Source organism: Orbicella faveolata, unplaced genomic scaffold, assembly GCF_042242905.1.
Source record: "Orbicella faveolata isolate gen_17 unplaced genomic scaffold, um_ofav_v1 contig_47, whole genome shotgun sequence".
Lineage (NCBI taxonomy): Eukaryota > Metazoa > Cnidaria > Anthozoa > Scleractinia > Merulinidae > Orbicella > Orbicella faveolata.
The window spans coordinates 13,717,501-13,734,055 of NW_028301577.1; the positions used below are offsets into that span (position 1 = coordinate 13,717,501).

Consider the following 16,555-nt stretch of genomic DNA (forward strand, 5'->3'; position numbering starts at 1 on the left):
ATGTTCTTTGTAAGATTAACATACTAGACACCGAAAACGTTTGCGATATAATTGACCGACCACGTTCTCTCGATGGTGTCCACGTACAAACAGACACTTCTTTGAAAAAAGTAGTGGCTACCAAGGCTCTTCTGCAAACAGATTGTCGAAAATTACATCTGCCAATGTAAAAAAGACTGTATAACGTTAGTTTGTAGGGACTCGCTTTTTCTTTTGACAAAACATAATACAGCTCATCCGCAGTACAAACAGTAATATTGGCTACCGATAAAAGGCTCTCGATCGTTTTCCCAAACCGTCGTAAATGTTCTAAGTGTCTTGCGTTTTTGTGCGATAGTTCCCACGCATTTTGCTTTCCAGTTCTACAGAGTACTCGTACAGTAGCATCCTGTCAATGCGTAAAAAGGAGGAATGGGGCCAAAGTCTGCCAAGCTGGATGGTAAAGGAATGTCACAGTAAAAAAAATATATAGAATTTTCTTTGTTTAGTTTGGTGTTCAAGTGCGCAGCTTGTCATCCAACTGAGTGGATACAGCAAAAGCCCGCATGTAAGATCCTGCATTTTTCCAAGTTAGCTTTAAAAGGTTCTTAACTAATTGGTTTTTATCGGGAAATTAAGCTAATTAGGTTCTTAAACAGGTCCTCATTTTCTTTAGAAAAAATGTTTTTGTTGCTGGAAAAATATCGGTACTGTCTATTGGTTATAGAAAAATATGCGTATAATTATGTCTAAATGACTATAATCTAACCAAATACAAACCTCATTTTAAGTTATTTGATTTTATGAATTATAACAATTAAATTAATTCTAGAATTCCTGGCAAGCTAACACAGCCTGCGGAACACCTATTCCGCGGGACACCTCCGCTGAGTGCCGCCGCAGCTCACTGATATCTCAGTTGAGCTCATGGTCTAGTTGTCAACAATTATTACACTGTATTTAGTAGAATTCTACTAGTATACTAAACTGACCGTCATCTGAAAATGTTTCAATGAACCAATGAGTGCGTGCGCACAAACACAAGTTTCAAAATAACAATTAACTCCTCGTTATTTTGCTTAAGCATAAAGCTTATACTACGTTGAGAAATTATTGCAAATCGTCATTTGAAAGAAATTCTAGAACTCTACTAAAACAATTACATTATTCGCTCTCGGTTATTAGATAGTTGATAACTATCACCTCATAGAAATCTTGAGCTATAAGTGTTAATTAGAAAATAATTAGAAAATAGCCCAAAGAAAATACGCGCGCTGATTGGTTTAAAATCTTATTTCTGTTTAACAATTAGAGAACAGTGGCCACTGCACCCTAGTGGCTGATAGTATACGAGTAGCTCAGCCAATCAGATTGCAGCATTTGCATTAGTATACTAATAGAATTATACTAAAGCTCGATAGAAAGACGGTGCATGTTTTCTATTTCTTTAAGGACCCTAGTCAGCCTCTACCATTTTCGATGCCATCGAAATGATTGATATTGCATGGTGAAGCGAAATCTTCTTGCTCAGTTACCGTAAGTTGTGTTCTTGAAAGTATGTTTAATAATCCTTAGTAGTTTCGCAGTGATTCCCTTCGTTTCGACATGCTCCGAATAAAATATAATAGGCAAACTCTAGCATGTGAACAAAAACAAAGGTGTGGCTGACTAGGGCCCTTTAACAGTGTTTTCTAAAAGACATTGAAAACATTTTCTCCGTTGCGAGTTTCAGTTGATTTGTAGAAACACCCATGAACGTTTGGGAGAACTCAAAAAATCTAGAGACACTCTTGCTCCAAAACCATATCCCATTTTCTCAAATTACCAGTCATGTTTCGATAGCTTAATAGAAACGATGTCAGTGATTTCTGTAGCTCGTATTGCTTAAATAGAGCACAGTCGCACACATATTGCTGTTGAAAGGAAAAATGATAAGTTTTGGAGTGTAATACCATAGCGTATACTAAAATAAATACACTCAGTGCTCGCCCTCGTTTTCCACGTCAGATAGTCAATTCAGCAGCACCTTGTAGACTATACACTCAAAGAAAACTCATTGAGGATTAAGGATCCAGGCGGCCCACTCCGAAATTCCAAAATTCCTGGATTACTTTAGCCAAACATGCTTTAAATGGAGGCTTTTTCATATCTCGATCCAGTCCCAAGGTGGTGCAATACAAGGTCATTTTCTCATCATCATTAAGTTGACACTGCTCCATCAGGAACCTGAACGACACTTCATCCCTTACTTGTTGTTTCTATGTAGTTTTTTCTCATATAGTTCACCCGATGTTAATTAACCAGCTCTAAGTGGTGCTTGCAGTTACACCATCTTCAGTGCCTTGCAACATGTCAGTTTTCATCTCTTCATCCGTTCCCTTAAGGTCGACGGGTAAAACTTCTGATTGTTCTCCACCTTCTTGAACCTTTTGATCACCATCAGTCTTATCCTCCTCAGGTTGAATGCCATTTGATTTATTAGTACCCACCTTAGCGAAGTCACCAACGCAGAATGCTCCTATTCCTCTGTGCGTCACCCATGATGGTATTTGAGGACCAACAGTTCGAGCTAAACCAACAGCAGTCTTTAGTTCTCTTGCTTTCTTCTTCGCCTCCTCAGCTGCCTTCTTGGAAGCTTCTTCAGCTGCTGCGAGTTTATCCTGAGCCTCTTTCATGGATTTCTCAGCTGCAAGTCTCTCCTTATCTATTTGCTCAAGCCTTTTGCGTTCCTTTGAAGACAACCATACCAACATTTTCAATTCAACAAAGATGTTACTAATAGTTAACTTATCAATAGCCGAGCTTAAACGATGGCATTATACCTGGGAAAATACGAGAGTTCACAAGGAAAGTCGCCCTTTCACAAATACAGTGAAACCTGTATTGAGGGGGGTCTGTATTAAGCGGACACCCTTGGAACACTAATTAGTGTCCGCTTAATACAGGGTGCCCGCTCAAAACAGGTTCTAATATGTTTTGTAGTAATAGTCAATTGTTAACCCTTTTGTAACACAGTGTAACAGTGTGATATCAAAGACTGCTCATAGCACATTGGCCAGTCAGTCAATGCATCAATCAGGAATAATCACTTAGCTTTAAAACGACACCGCTGAACAGTGTTAAAGGAATCTCAGCTGGATTTTTAAAAGTAAAAAGCCCTTGAAGTGTCCGCTTATCAGTTGCAGCTTTTGTGCAGCAAAATGGCTTAATATTGGTGTCCACGTGTGCTTAACAGAGGTGTCCGCTGAATGCAGGATTATTTTATAGTACATGTGGGAAGCAAATTTTGAGACTTCAGCTGGTGTCCACTTAATAGAGGGTGTCCACTTAATATGGGGTCCGCTTAATACAGGTTTCACTGTAAAAGATTTTACGCTGGGAAACATCACATTTTTCTAAGACCATTTACATGAATGAGTGAGTAAACAACAAAATTACATGTCTTTGTTCCATTGAAGAGTCCTGCCAAAGTTTCAAATCACGGCCATATTTGACCAGTCACGTGACCAGAATAGAAAAAAACCCCTAAAACTTAATCGAAAATTTAAATCAGTGTCAATAGATTAAGAACGTCTACGTGCTTAATGCTACGTATGGGTTTTATGAAACTCGCATCATCATTAAAGTTAGGAGGTCATAAACATCCGTATTAACTAACTGCCTTTCTACAGCAGCTTTCCTCTTTTGTGTTAGCAGTAATTCCATACGTACGATTATAAGGCAAAGTTATTTCTGATTCATCAACGCACGGTTAACAGATCTTAATAGGACTTGCACTAGTTACGAATGCGAAATCATATTTTTTTTTTTTCAAAGCAAACTTTCCTTCATATAAAATTCACCACTTAACACCGCAAAACGCTCCAAAAAAGCTTTCCTCTAAACATCGTCTTCAGCAATCCCTTAGCAACTGCTCTAAATCTGTAGCTAAGAAGGACCCCCCCCCCCCCCCCTTGACATTCGCTTTAACAAGCCTCTTATTTTTCAGGAAGCTTTAAACGAGAGCGTAATTAGCAAGTGTAAAGCTTCATCTTTAAAAAACGTAAAGGCAGCGTTAAGCTTAACTAAGACAACTTAAAGGACCAATAACTACAGTCAACAAACAGAGTACTGTTTTGCCAAGGTTAATTACAATCGTACTTACTTCCTCAAGCAACTTTTCCTGCTCTTTATGTCGCTCCTCCAAATTTTCTCTCATCTTCATTTCATCTTCAAGTAGCTGCTCCTTCTCCAATCGCAATCTTTCCATTTCCTCCACCCTCTTCTTCTCCGCTTGCAGCAGTTGTTCCTGCAATGCACGTGCCTTTTCTTCTTCCTCCTTTGCTCGTCGTTCAGCTTCGAGTAGTTGCTGTAGTTCTTTCTGCAGTCTTTCTAGCTCTTTCCTTTTCTCTATCTCCTCTCGTAGAAGGGCTGCTTCTTCCGCTGCCTGTGCTTCTGCTTGCTGATAGAGCTGCTGCAGCCTTGTAAGTTCCTAATAAGCAAAATCCAAGAAATGTTTCTGTGTCATCAGATGTAACAAGAACTTAATAAGGTGGCTTACTACAGTTTTTCCAAACCACGGTAGCGCAAGCTACAATTAAGTGCCAGACATCAGTAACCGTCGCGCGTTCAAAAGTGACGCAAGTATAAACCCTAAGAAGAAATGAAAACAACTTCAGCACTTCAAACGCGTTAAACCACTACAGTATACGTACAATATACGCGTGATTTTTTTGGGCGTTTTTATTTTATTTTAGTCTAGTTTTCTATATTTTGGGGGCGTTTTTAATTAAAAAATTATTCCTCTCGCGTTTGTTGGGTACGAGAAGATTATAGCCCATTCATATCCAACCGGCGCGCACTCGTGGAATAAATACCTCTTGCTAACCGAGTTCGAGAGTTATGGACCGAGAAGACAAGGTTAGTAAAATATTTATTATATCTCCACTGTGTGTCTGACGGGTTGGGGAACGATTTCTATTCACTCGAAACGGCTTCAAATTTCTAATGCACATCGAACGCAAAGCGAGTCAATTTGAAAACCTTGCTAAGTCGTTCGCACGTCTTAACACACAATTTAAAGTGTAAGAAAGTTTTAAACTTTTAAACTTTTACTTGTTATAAAAGTTAAGAGTACTTAATTAGCGATAAATCACGAAACATTTTGGCAACAAAAAACAGCTTTAAACTTTAGCGGGCCGTACAGTAGAATACGGCCCGCTAAATTGACCAATCGCAGCGCGCGTAGTAACTGAGAGATAATAAGTGGACTGGACATTTCACTTTGATCTAAATGAGATGATGGTATGAAAAGGCGGGAAAATGTGTCGCACGTTGTTTACTTTATGCGTTGAATGAAGCATGTCAGGAAAGCGAGGAAGACATGTTTCTTCTGAACTGCAATATTCTTCAATTATTCTTCTCCTCCAAAATTGCCTACATTCTGGAAAATTGTCACAAACGACAAACAATTTACGGTGAGATCCGAAGTAGTGAATTTTAAATTATTTGCTTACCCACGGGCCATCATCGTTTGGTACTATACAGATTGTGTTGCTCGAAATCAATCGAGTAAAGAATAAGACCCAAATGTAAAGTAAAAAGCTGGAAATACATCATCCCAGGTTAAGAGTTCAGCAATATGGTATAAAATGTTAAATATCTATATGCACCTGTTTTTGCGCCAGCAGTAGATCTTCCTGTTCTTTCTTTTTTCTATCGTCTTCCATTCTCTTCTGCTTTCTTTCATTTCTGTCAATTTGACGCTGAAGACGCTCTCTCCTCTGTGGCGTTGGGCCATCTGAAGCATCTATGGACAAGATTACAGTTTGACTTATCTTGGTTTTTCAAGACTTAACGGCATTCTATCATTTTGTAAATCGAGTGTTATATTCAAGTTAATAGAGGGAAATGGTATGAAATCTGACAAAAATGGGGGATGTCAATGGCCACAAGGATGCAAAACGGTAATTCTGGTAAGAGTTCGCGTGAGCATTGGTGCCATGAACCTCAGGAGAGAGCCGGGGACAACGTGAAAAAGCATATAGCTGTAGCAAGACAGGTATGAGTGATCTATCTGATGGATGACAATCAATAAAGCCGTGAGTAAAGAGGGTTGTACAGGGGTATTCTCGTGATGCGTGATTAGCTGATTTTATTTCGTGATCCGTGACCTGAAGGTTTTGCGTGACCCGTGAAGAACTTCAATTACTAACCGACATTCGTGATTTCACCACTAATAATATACATGAAAAAATTACTCGATTCTGATTGGCTGAGAGCAGTGCAGTTCAAGTGTAACACCAGTTCAAAAAGTGTAACACTGGTGCAAAAAGTGTAACATCAGTGCAAATTACACATCGTAATTCTGGATTATGATTGACTGAAAGACAATAGGAAATTTTCCAAGCCAATGACTGATTACGTAAAATGATGACGAAAATTTTGTGTGGAAATTTTGAAAAAAGGTTTTCTCGAATGCGAAAAAATGGCTTCAAGAAAGGTCTTCCGGCACTTGCTCCGCGCAAATTTTTTCATGTTTATAGTATTAATAAGTAATCATAAGGTTTTTCTCATTCAATTTGGAATTAATTTGCACTTGTGAGTTTTTCAAAAAGCTGAAATTGCACTCGCCGAAGCGGCTCGTGCAATTTCAACTTTTTGAAAAACTCACTCGTGCAAATTAATTCCAAATTGAACTCGAAACCGTATGATTACCTATACTAATTTATTCTTCGTGATTTTGAGACACGAGTCCCGCGAATGGTTAGAGTAGTCTATCGAAAGTGATTTAGGTTATATTTGCTATAAGGGGCCTATACTTAGCCTTTCACGTTTTGCTCTCTTCATACACTCTTTCAAGCATAAGAGTAGTTTACTGAAAAAGGTAGGTACCTTACTTGCTTATTTTCGTGATTCGTGAAAATGAAATTTTGATATCCGTGATCCGTGAATCACTTTTTCCCGCTTGTAAGCCGTGCCAGAAGCCACCGCCGCCGCAAGGGCTGCACTGCCCCGTGAGTTTCCAATCACGCGGGCCAACACAATTCATAACATATCAGATTGCCTGTGGTAATCAAAGGCCCTTTGTGAAGATTAACTTTTCTTGTTTTAATTACAGTATGAGGAAATCCACTGCCAAACCAAACAAGTGTAATGCAAGTGTAACTGTTGTCAAAATTGATTAAAACACGAGGAAGTAGACTGTGAACCATGGGTTCAGATACTAGCTAAATAAAACGCTTAACACAGCCTGTCACATATGCTTGAGTCTCCATGGTCTGCATGTCAGTCCCCGTAGAAAAGGAAATAGTGTTTTGAATCTGTACAGTGTGGTTGCAGAAACTTGCCTTTCCAAAATCAAAAGCCCACTTGAACCGCCTGGTAGCCAAAATTGACTCTGGTCACATGGATGCGAGGCAAAAGGGAGCAACCCTGAGCTTGAAAGAAGGAGGATCTGAAATCGGTCTGTGAAATGGCAAAAGCATTTGAACTAGCAAAGGAAGGAAACTTCATGATGAGGAGCAGCGAGTGTTAAGCTAAAGGTGATCAACGAGAGCATGTAAAAATGAAGCGAATAAAGTCACCAAGCCAGGACGGTATACTGTAGCACGAGGAATAAAGCACCATATGGAGGCAGAGGTAATCCAGCCACCTAGTCAGTGTGCACAGCATGTGGAAATGGTGCTATCACAAAAGTAGGTTCTTGCCTTGCAAGGGGAAATATATTGTCTGAGTTGGGAAGAAAGCCAACCAAAGTAGAAGGTAAGGTAATCCAATAATAATTGATCAGAACTTTGGTTGTGGAGGTGGAACTTGAGTCAAAGGACACAAAATAAGCTATTCTCTACCAGATAGGACATGGTAAATCAGTTAAACTAAACAGCATTTCAATCACACTACACCTGGACACGCAAGCTGATATCACGGTCATCACTGACCAGAACTTCAGAGCATAACTCTGCGGCCAATTAATGCGGTCATAAGAAGTTTCTTTGGGATGACACAGGACCCTATATTTGGGTCATTTGGCTGGTTGCTTCCAAGCCACTATTCGTAGAAGCCAAAATGGCATTCAGAAGGTTGTTTGCATATAGTCAAGGGTCAAGCGAACACAGCGCTCCTGAGTTGCCAAGTGGCTGAAGAGAAATTACATGACCTTGGGGAATACCGCAATAAGCAGACCACAAAAGTACCCCAGCTGGTTCTGGGGGACGAATGGCAAGCCATACGAGACATGAGCGAAGAGAATTCATGAGGACCTTTTCACTGGTATCATTAGGATATCAACTTACTAACTGGTGCAGCATGGTCCTCACACCAAACAAGGACAGTGAGAACATCTGAGGGCCAGCGTACATAACTACTCTGATGCCTGTTAAATGCAGACTTGGTTTACACTGCAAAGTTTTACACACGTGGGAGGGGGGGGGGGAGAGTGGAGCAAGGATTCACTTGAAAAGTGCGGTACTCCAACAAATTTTAACAATTCAGTTTTTATGCCTTGCATTGAAGGCCATCAGGAAATTTAAAAAAACAACAACAACAACAAAACAAAACAAAACAAAAAGATAAAATTCCTTTTGACAATGCCCCACCCCCAGTCTGACCTGTTAAAGCAAATGCCCTTCCCTGAGGCAGGTCAAAAAGTTGTCAAATGCCTGACAAATGACCCAGAGATGGGATGAAGTAACTTCACATGTTTCAAGGCAAACCAGGTTTGCAAACAAGATCTTCACAGCTAAAAGCTACGTCATCTTGGAGCTCAGTTATGATGTCCTATCATAACATAAAATAAGTCAGGCAACTTAAAAATTTGGTTGCAAATTGTCTGATGACCGACCCTTACAACTGTATTTCCAGCATGGCTGTGTATTGCTCTGTACATCACAGCACTGCACTTGGAGAGAATGTATAGGCACAATTCACATCAGAGCTGTACTGAGGAATGTGTCTCTGCAGGGGTGGATCCAGAAAAATCAGAAAGAGGGGGCCGAGTCCCCCACCCTCTCCCCCACCCTCTCCCCCACTCCCCCCCCCCCCCCGAATGAAAACTTCACTTTAAGGAGATGCAGCATACATGATTGTGGGCGTATTCGTGATGCAAAGTAAAGTAATGTTAACGTTTCGAAAGATAGAATTAAACAGCATTTTATAAAACAATTTTCAAAGCAAAATAGTAGTGTTAGCAGTAGGCGAACTGTTAACAGAATCATTGCATTGCATTTATACATCCAGTATTAATTATTAATCGAAATAAATCACTGCAGTGGATTGATAAATGTCATCCTTCTCTGGTTTCGTTTGGCGTACTCGTCAACAACTGCATTATAATTTAAAGGTGTGTCTTTGCGAATAAAGAGCAGCAACAGTGCATTTAGACGTTCTTCTCCCATGGTGCTGCGACAAACATTCTTCACGAAGCACAGTGAAGAGTTGCTACGTTCAACAGTTGCACTTGTAACTGGGGTGATCAACAGGAGGCGCAGAATTGTGTGTACATTGGGGTAGAGGCTTGAGCTGCAGGCTTTCAATGTCTCTTGCAGTGTCATGGATTTTACGGTAGCGTTGTTCCTAAAAATAAAAGCAAGAATTAACACATATTTCAAGACAAGGTATGATCGTTTTTTTTTCAGTTTATCACAGTTGCACTATAAACTTGGTAACCCATGTATAGTTTTAATGCAGAATAACATACCAGAAGCACTTCCACAGCTCCAGATCCTGCGACGCACTGCTTGGGGACGGCAAATCAGGGGAATGATGCCGAATAAGTTTTTCTTGAGAAGACTCGTTAAGCTGCTGTAAGTTGGCAGGTATCAGTAGCAGTCCAAGCAATGCTGCTACTGATAGTCCATTAAAGCAGGTATTTATTTGCTCCAACAAGTTGTCAAGGAAGGGAAGAAATATTGCCCGTTGAAAGTAGGCGACTGGTGTCCTGGCATTGGTGTTGTTTCTTAATGTCTGCCTACCACAAGTTCGAGGGATGCTTATCTTAAATTTTGCCTTCTTAGCCATCTTCTTGATCTTTTCATACACAGAACTTGCTAATGCTGTTTTAGCATTCTTGCGCATACCTTTCAGCTGTTCCTTCACAACGTTAACATGCTTGTTGCCTCAATAACATCCAGTGTGGAACCCTGTAACGAACGGCTGAGTCCTACGGTGAAACGTTCTAGAAGGGAAACGTTACTTATCATAAAAACACCGAATGATAATCAAGCTTGCTCTTTAAAACTCACTTTCACCTGGCACAAGTAGAAACAACCGATCCATTTTTGAAACATCATCAGCAAACTGTTATTGCTGTAATGATTCTAATCGTTTCTGTCAGAATTTTCTATCGAGAAATTAACTCAAGTATAAATCAATTTACGCAAAACCTTTTGCGACAAATCATTACATTCAGTGCTTTAATATAAGCTAAAGTTTAATATTTTTACTTCATTTGCCTTTTTGCTGGGGCGGATGATCACCAAACAAAGTCTCCCAGGCAGAGCTCAAACGTTGCCCGTTAACAGACAGAAACAGATCTAAAAAAAAACATTACATTTAACTTAGGTCAAATAAGAAACGTATTCACCTGGTTCACGATGAAATGTAAACAGTGTCTTCTTTGCTTTCCTCGAAAACTTCAGAAAAATATTTCACTCTTCAGCAGTGCAGCAAGGGACACGGTGTGACGATATTCGTGTCCAGTGTTCCTCGTCATTTCAAACCGAAAGAAACGCATGTTACATTTGGCGTTAACATTTAGCGTGAATTTTAATTTTTGGGTTACGTTTGTTTGAATATTTGATGATATATTATAATTGTTAACACAAAATATATTTTAAATAAGGAAAGCCCCGAAATTGAATAAAATTGAAACCTGATTGTATAATTATAACAACACACAAAGGACGGTTAGAAGGGTAAGGGTTGTACAAAAACATTTTGAAAATACAAGAAAAAAAAGGGGGGCCGCAGCCCCCTCGGCTTCTCCCCTAAATCCGCCTATGCTCTGAGAGATAAAAGGTATCGAGGAGATGTAATTTTCTCACAACACTGAACAGGGATCAAATGTGTTTCTAGATTGAGCTTGCCCATCGGAGTTGTACAATATTATAGCTACCAACAACAGTGAGTTTTGCTCACATTGAACTAATTGAACAGGGTGCAGATGCATTGTGAGATGATTGCATAAGGGCTCTTACATTCAGTGTATGTATAGATGGCAGTCATTCTATTGATTAAATTGACTATCATTATTTACCTATAGATGCTTGAATACAAGAAATCCATTCCTGACGGGATTTCTGATCTTTAGCTTCCATTTCATAGTGTGTTCCACTCTCTCCACATTTAACCTGAAACCGGTACTTTCCCTTTGCCACAACACTTTCAACAGAGCTTGACTTATTTATTGTAATTACCCCCTTTTGCTCTGAGCACATTCGATTTGTGAAGTATGTTAGGTTAGTGGGTTTGAGCACAAACCATCTCTCTTTCATGGACTTCATTTTGTGGCCTTTCTTTACCAAATAGCCCTGCTTCACAATTCCATTTACAATATGATCTACAATCTCCTCAAGTGCTTCATCTACCACACTGCGGAAAAACGAAAAATAAAAGCCATAAATGTAAGCATAGAAAGAATATTCAAGATCTACAAGAAATAGAGTTTACTGTTCACCAAAATAGAGCCTGTCTAAGGGCAATAATTTCCATAATTTCTATGTAAAAATTCCAGTTTGCATTTCCAGAAGTTCCCACTAACCAATGGAACAGCATTTTCCGGAATTTCGGGAAAAGAGGAGAACCTTGTGAGGTATACCATTTTTTTTCAGCAATTTCTTACTGGGATTACAATTTTGGAATTTCTGGTTGAATGGTTCACTTTTCAGAAATTGAAAAAACCCGGATTTTCTGGAATCTTTCCCTAGAAATTATGTAAAACCATTTGTCCATGTTTCAAATTTTTTGGAATTCTTGGTTGAATGGGAAGTGCTGTAGGAGTACCCTTGGAAGTTGTTTTCATTTTTTGCAAATCTAATTAACTTTATTGAGGAGATCATTGTTTTATGAATTGAAACCTTTTAATGTCAAACAAGGTTAAAGAGGTTATCAGACTGCAATTAAATGTACACTGGTGACACATGGTCATACAGGATATGAATGAAAATGAAAGCATTGCTTAGTCAGCCTTCATTGACATCAGTAATATTATTATTACTTCAGAGAGATGAGCAGAAATGATAGATACTTTTTTAGCCTTTATGCAATTGTTATATCTTAACATTCTATCTGATCTTGCAACTTTCAACAACTAGTAATGCTCTAAGATCATTGTTTATTCAGTGGTATTCATGGTGTCTTTGTTTTCTTTGCAAAGACCCACAGAATGGCTCAAAATAAGAACTGATCACGCTACAAATCTTGTAGATGTTGCTGTGACTTAATTGCAAGCAGTGAAAAAGAAAAAGAATGTATTTTTTTTTTGGCAAGTTTCATGTCAATTAACACAAGCTGTTGCTATATCAAGAAATGAATTGATCTGTGAATGTCAAAAAATGTTTCATATATTACCTGTATAGCTGTATTTATTTGTTAAAGATCTTTCACTGTTTTCAGGACAAGGATATTCATCTTTTATTCCTTTTGACGTCTATGTTTGGAAATGGTAATTTACTTGGTTTGTACAAATATACAGTTGACCCTCTCCTCATCAGCAACCAGTTTTCCAAAATACCAAAAGTTTCCAAGTCAAATCACTATGTTTGGAACCTCTTGAAAGGGACCACCTCCCAGGGGGGGTACTTGCAGTATACACGACAGGGGGGGGGGGGGGTCTGATGGAGCTTTACATTGCTAATCCAAAAAAATACATGAGCCTGAATTATATTTTTGCACCCCAAAAATATCTGGCATCAAAATTTCCTACTCAAAAAAATACAAGACTTAAATACCTCAAAACTGATTTATTCAATCAAACAGACTCTTCTAATGAATGATTTTGCATCAATAAGCTAATGAAATTGGTATGTGCTTTAATGTCTTTTCATCCCCCCTTGTGCTCCACATTTACACACGGGTCCTCAATGCGACACTATATTTCGCTCGGAGATGTGTAAAGTAACCCAAAAAATATGTGTATTCTTCTAAGGCCTAAAAAAAATTGTGACACATCTCTTGACCCAAAATATACCGAGGGTTGAAGTTTTTAATAAGTCGGACCTCCTGTCATGTACAGTAGGAGTACCCAGCTGGGGACCACCTCTCATAAGTGATCATGACCACTTTTAGAGCTTAAGTTTGAAATTTTCTTTTGTTTTTAACCTCCCCTTAGGACCTGTTTACAAGGAGGGAACGTTACCCTAGCAAGCGGGTTAACCCTGGCTGGAGAACAAAAGATAGCGCGAGTTTACAAGAAAAATTTTACAGGTAGGGTAAACCTACAACCCAGGACAACTTAATGCGGGTTTACACTCAAAGGGTGTAGAAACAGTTAGAACATTAACTCAAATAGGTGGGTTAACCCTACCTGGAGTGTTTACAAGGGAAAAAGCTAACCCGCCTGCCAGGCTAACCCTAGCACTAGGATAGGGTAACCCGCCTACCCGGGTAATCCTAGCTGCCTTGTAAACACGATGAAGAAAAAAGAGGAAATACGTGAGTGCTAGGGTAACCTGCTTGCTAGGGTAGCCCGCCTTCTAGGGTAACCCTCTCTCCTTGTAAACAGGCCCTAAGTGACCACCTGACAAATAATTGAGCAGAAATAAATAATAAGGTGTTGCAACATTATCACATTCCCAGGTAGTACAAAAATGGAAATTTCTCAATAGGATTTTAAGTACAGGATTTTTTCTCAAAATTGACTTTTCACATGAACAAAAGAAAAAAATGCACACACACTGTTCTCTATCAGTCTTAAATGAGGCAAAATGTGACTCAATATGGTCTAAGCTCTCGTAAGGGACCTCCTCCCGTAAGCAGCCACCTAGGCTTGACATTTTGGGTGGTCGCCTACAGGAGTTTTGACTGTATGCAATTTCATTATCAACAATAATCATTGTTGTATTCTTGGAACATTCATACATGTATGTGAAGGTGAATTAATCAACATGACATGAGCGTGGGACAAAGAAAAATTCTGAGTCCCTGACAAGAATCAAACCCATGACCTCCCGAACACCGGGCGGGTGCTCTATCCACTGAGCTACGAGAACTCATGGAGAGCAAGGTCATTTAACTAAGTTTGTATATGATAGGTGTCCTGCATACTGCTAGGATCAACGCTATCGAATTCATTGTGAGTAGTGATAAGTTAATAAAGATGGTGAATTTTAAGCTCGGTAATGAAATGTGAAGGTGAATTAATCAACATGACACGAGCGTGGGACAAAGAAAAAATTCTGAGTCCCCGACAGGAATCGAACCCATGACCTCCCGAACACCGGGCGGGTGCTCTATCCACTGAGCTACAAGAACTCATGGAGAGCAAGGTCATTTAACTGAGTTGATCCTAGCAGTATGCAGGACACCTATCATATATGAACTCAGTTAAATGACCTTACTTTCCATGAGTTCTCGTAGCTCAGTGGATAGAGCACCCGCCCGGTGTTCGGGAGGTCATGGGTTTGATTCCTGTCGGGGACTCAGAATTTTTTCTTTGTCCCACGCTCGTGTCATGTTGATTAATTCACCTTCACATTTCATTACCGAGCTTAAAATTCACCATCTTTATTAACTTATCACTACTCACGATGAATTCGATCGTGTTGATCCTAGCAGTATGCAGGACACCTATCATATATGAACTCAGTTAAATGACCTTGCTCTCCATGAGTTCTCGTAGCTCAGTGGATAGAGCACCCGCCCGGTGTTCAGGAGGTCATGGGTTCGATTCCTGTCGGGGACTCAGAATTCTTTGTCCCACACTCGTGTCCTGTTGATTAATTCACCTTCACATTTCATTACCGAGCTTAAAATTCACCATCTTTATTAACTTATTCATACATGTAGTGGCATAAAAAATAATATTATTAGTTGAAAACCTAATTACCACAAATGTTAATGACATACATTAGATTTGAATACAAACTATACTATAAAGAGTAAGGCTGAAAATGAGAAAACCTCACCATTTCTCATTCCCTGACATATACTTCTCCAAACACTCCAAATACTGCCAGAACGTTAGGTGATTTTCTTCACAGTATTCTTGCAGAGGCTTTGGATCCCAACCTTTTCCCATGGCATGTACAAACTTCTCCAGTATTATAGCAATTTCTTCCTTTTCAACTTGAGAAATTTCTTCAATATCCAAAATATTAAAAACAAGAAACTGCTGGAATGCTGCATCTTCACTAAAATATTCATGGTCAGAACATTTGAAGAACTTCTGTTGTACGATTGTCCAACACAGCTGGTGGACTTTGGAGTAATCTATTGTCTCTGCTTGGGCTGTTAATAGGAGAAAAGAATTTTTATACTGTTTCATAGTTGATTATTTCCAAATATTAACTATACTTGTCTTCTGAACCACAGTTTGATTAAAATGTCTCCATCAGAATCCCTCGATCATGGTGAAGTCAGGATGTGTTTAAAGACCTATAGTAAGATCACACTCGGTAAACAGAGTCAAAAATAAACGCAAACAATATGCTTAATTCGGTGAACTAATATGCTCTACCTGTACTGAGATTACTGAGTGTAACTTGACTGGTCAATTCAGGTTATGGAGTACCGTATATATAAAGCTTTAAGTTTAGGTCTTTTAGTTTAGGCCGTAGGTCTGGTGTCCTGCGGGGCACGATAAGTAATGAGATGAGATGAGAAGGTTAAGGCACACATGTGAGGGTGAAAACATATTTGGGTCACAGTCGAAAATTCCAGCTATGAAGGAATTAAAAAAAAACGCTCTCTAATATATGATCATTTATAACAAATATTAACCTTTTGAATAATTTTAACAAATCGAAGTACTGTAATGGTCTATCATTAATTAGAAACGACGATTGCCATCCCTACCTATACCCTAATTGCAGCTACGTGATCAAACATTAATATCTAGCCTACCTTTTACAAGAAGATGATCTTGAAGATATTGTATAAAATCTTGGAAAGTAATTGTAGTTGAACTAGACTTGAAGTCCGTTAGATGTTGTGTATCGAACGTCACACCAATGTCACGACATATGCTCGCACACAGAACTTGTAACTTTGATTTGGCAACTTTTCCTGAATTCGTTTCATCTAACGTTTGAAAGGTATGTCTGATGCTATTGAGAACATCGCTTTCTAGTTTAACTGAAGGCTGGTTTCCCTTCTCTCCGTCACTTTCTTCCATTGTATCTCATCTGAGCAATATAATACACGCATATAATTCAGCTTCGATGCGGAAGCTCGTGGCTACGTCAAAGGCTACGTCATTAATAGGTCGAACCCAACCAGAACCCGCGTTACCCTGGGTGAGTAAAATTGTCACAATTGATAAACTAACCAAGAATTCACGGGAAGATCCGAAACGGACACAGTTTTTCTCAGAAAGTCAGATTTTCATCGTTTGGCTAAGCAATACAACTGGCACTTTCTTACCTTAGGCCGGCTGACAGGA

At 39.2% G+C, this 16,555-nt stretch overlaps 2 protein-coding genes across 2 annotated transcripts in view; both read right to left on the reverse strand.

Annotated features, from left to right (window-relative positions):
• The window catches only part of LOC110054300 (switch-associated protein 70-like), a 16,545-nt gene extending 82 nt beyond the window's left edge, over positions 1–16,463 (reverse strand). Inside the window, exons 1-6 of the mRNA XM_020760684.2 lie at positions 16,018–16,463; positions 15,081–15,402; positions 11,213–11,547; positions 5,631–5,767; positions 4,124–4,450; positions 1–2,708 (exon numbers count right to left, since the gene is read on the reverse strand). The exon at positions 1–2,708 is cut by the window's left edge and continues 82 nt beyond it. Coding sequence (XP_020616343.2) covers positions 2,286–2,708; positions 4,124–4,450; positions 5,631–5,767; positions 11,213–11,547; positions 15,081–15,402; positions 16,018–16,288 — 1,815 coding nt within the window. The 5' untranslated portion in view covers positions 16,289–16,463 and the 3' untranslated portion in view covers positions 1–2,285. The remainder of the gene's footprint in view (positions 2,709–4,123; positions 4,451–5,630; positions 5,768–11,212; positions 11,548–15,080; positions 15,403–16,017) is intronic.
• LOC110054301 (52 kDa repressor of the inhibitor of the protein kinase-like) lies at positions 9,093–10,032 on the reverse strand. Its single transcript, XM_089279764.1, has 2 exons — positions 9,656–10,032; positions 9,093–9,531 (listed from the first exon to the last, which is right to left on the reverse strand). The coding sequence occupies exons 1-2, from the start codon at positions 10,030–10,032 to the stop codon at positions 9,219–9,221; spliced, it is 690 nt and encodes a 229-aa protein (XP_089135890.1). The 3' UTR covers positions 9,093–9,218.
• Positions 16,464–16,555: the final 92 nt, after the last annotated feature.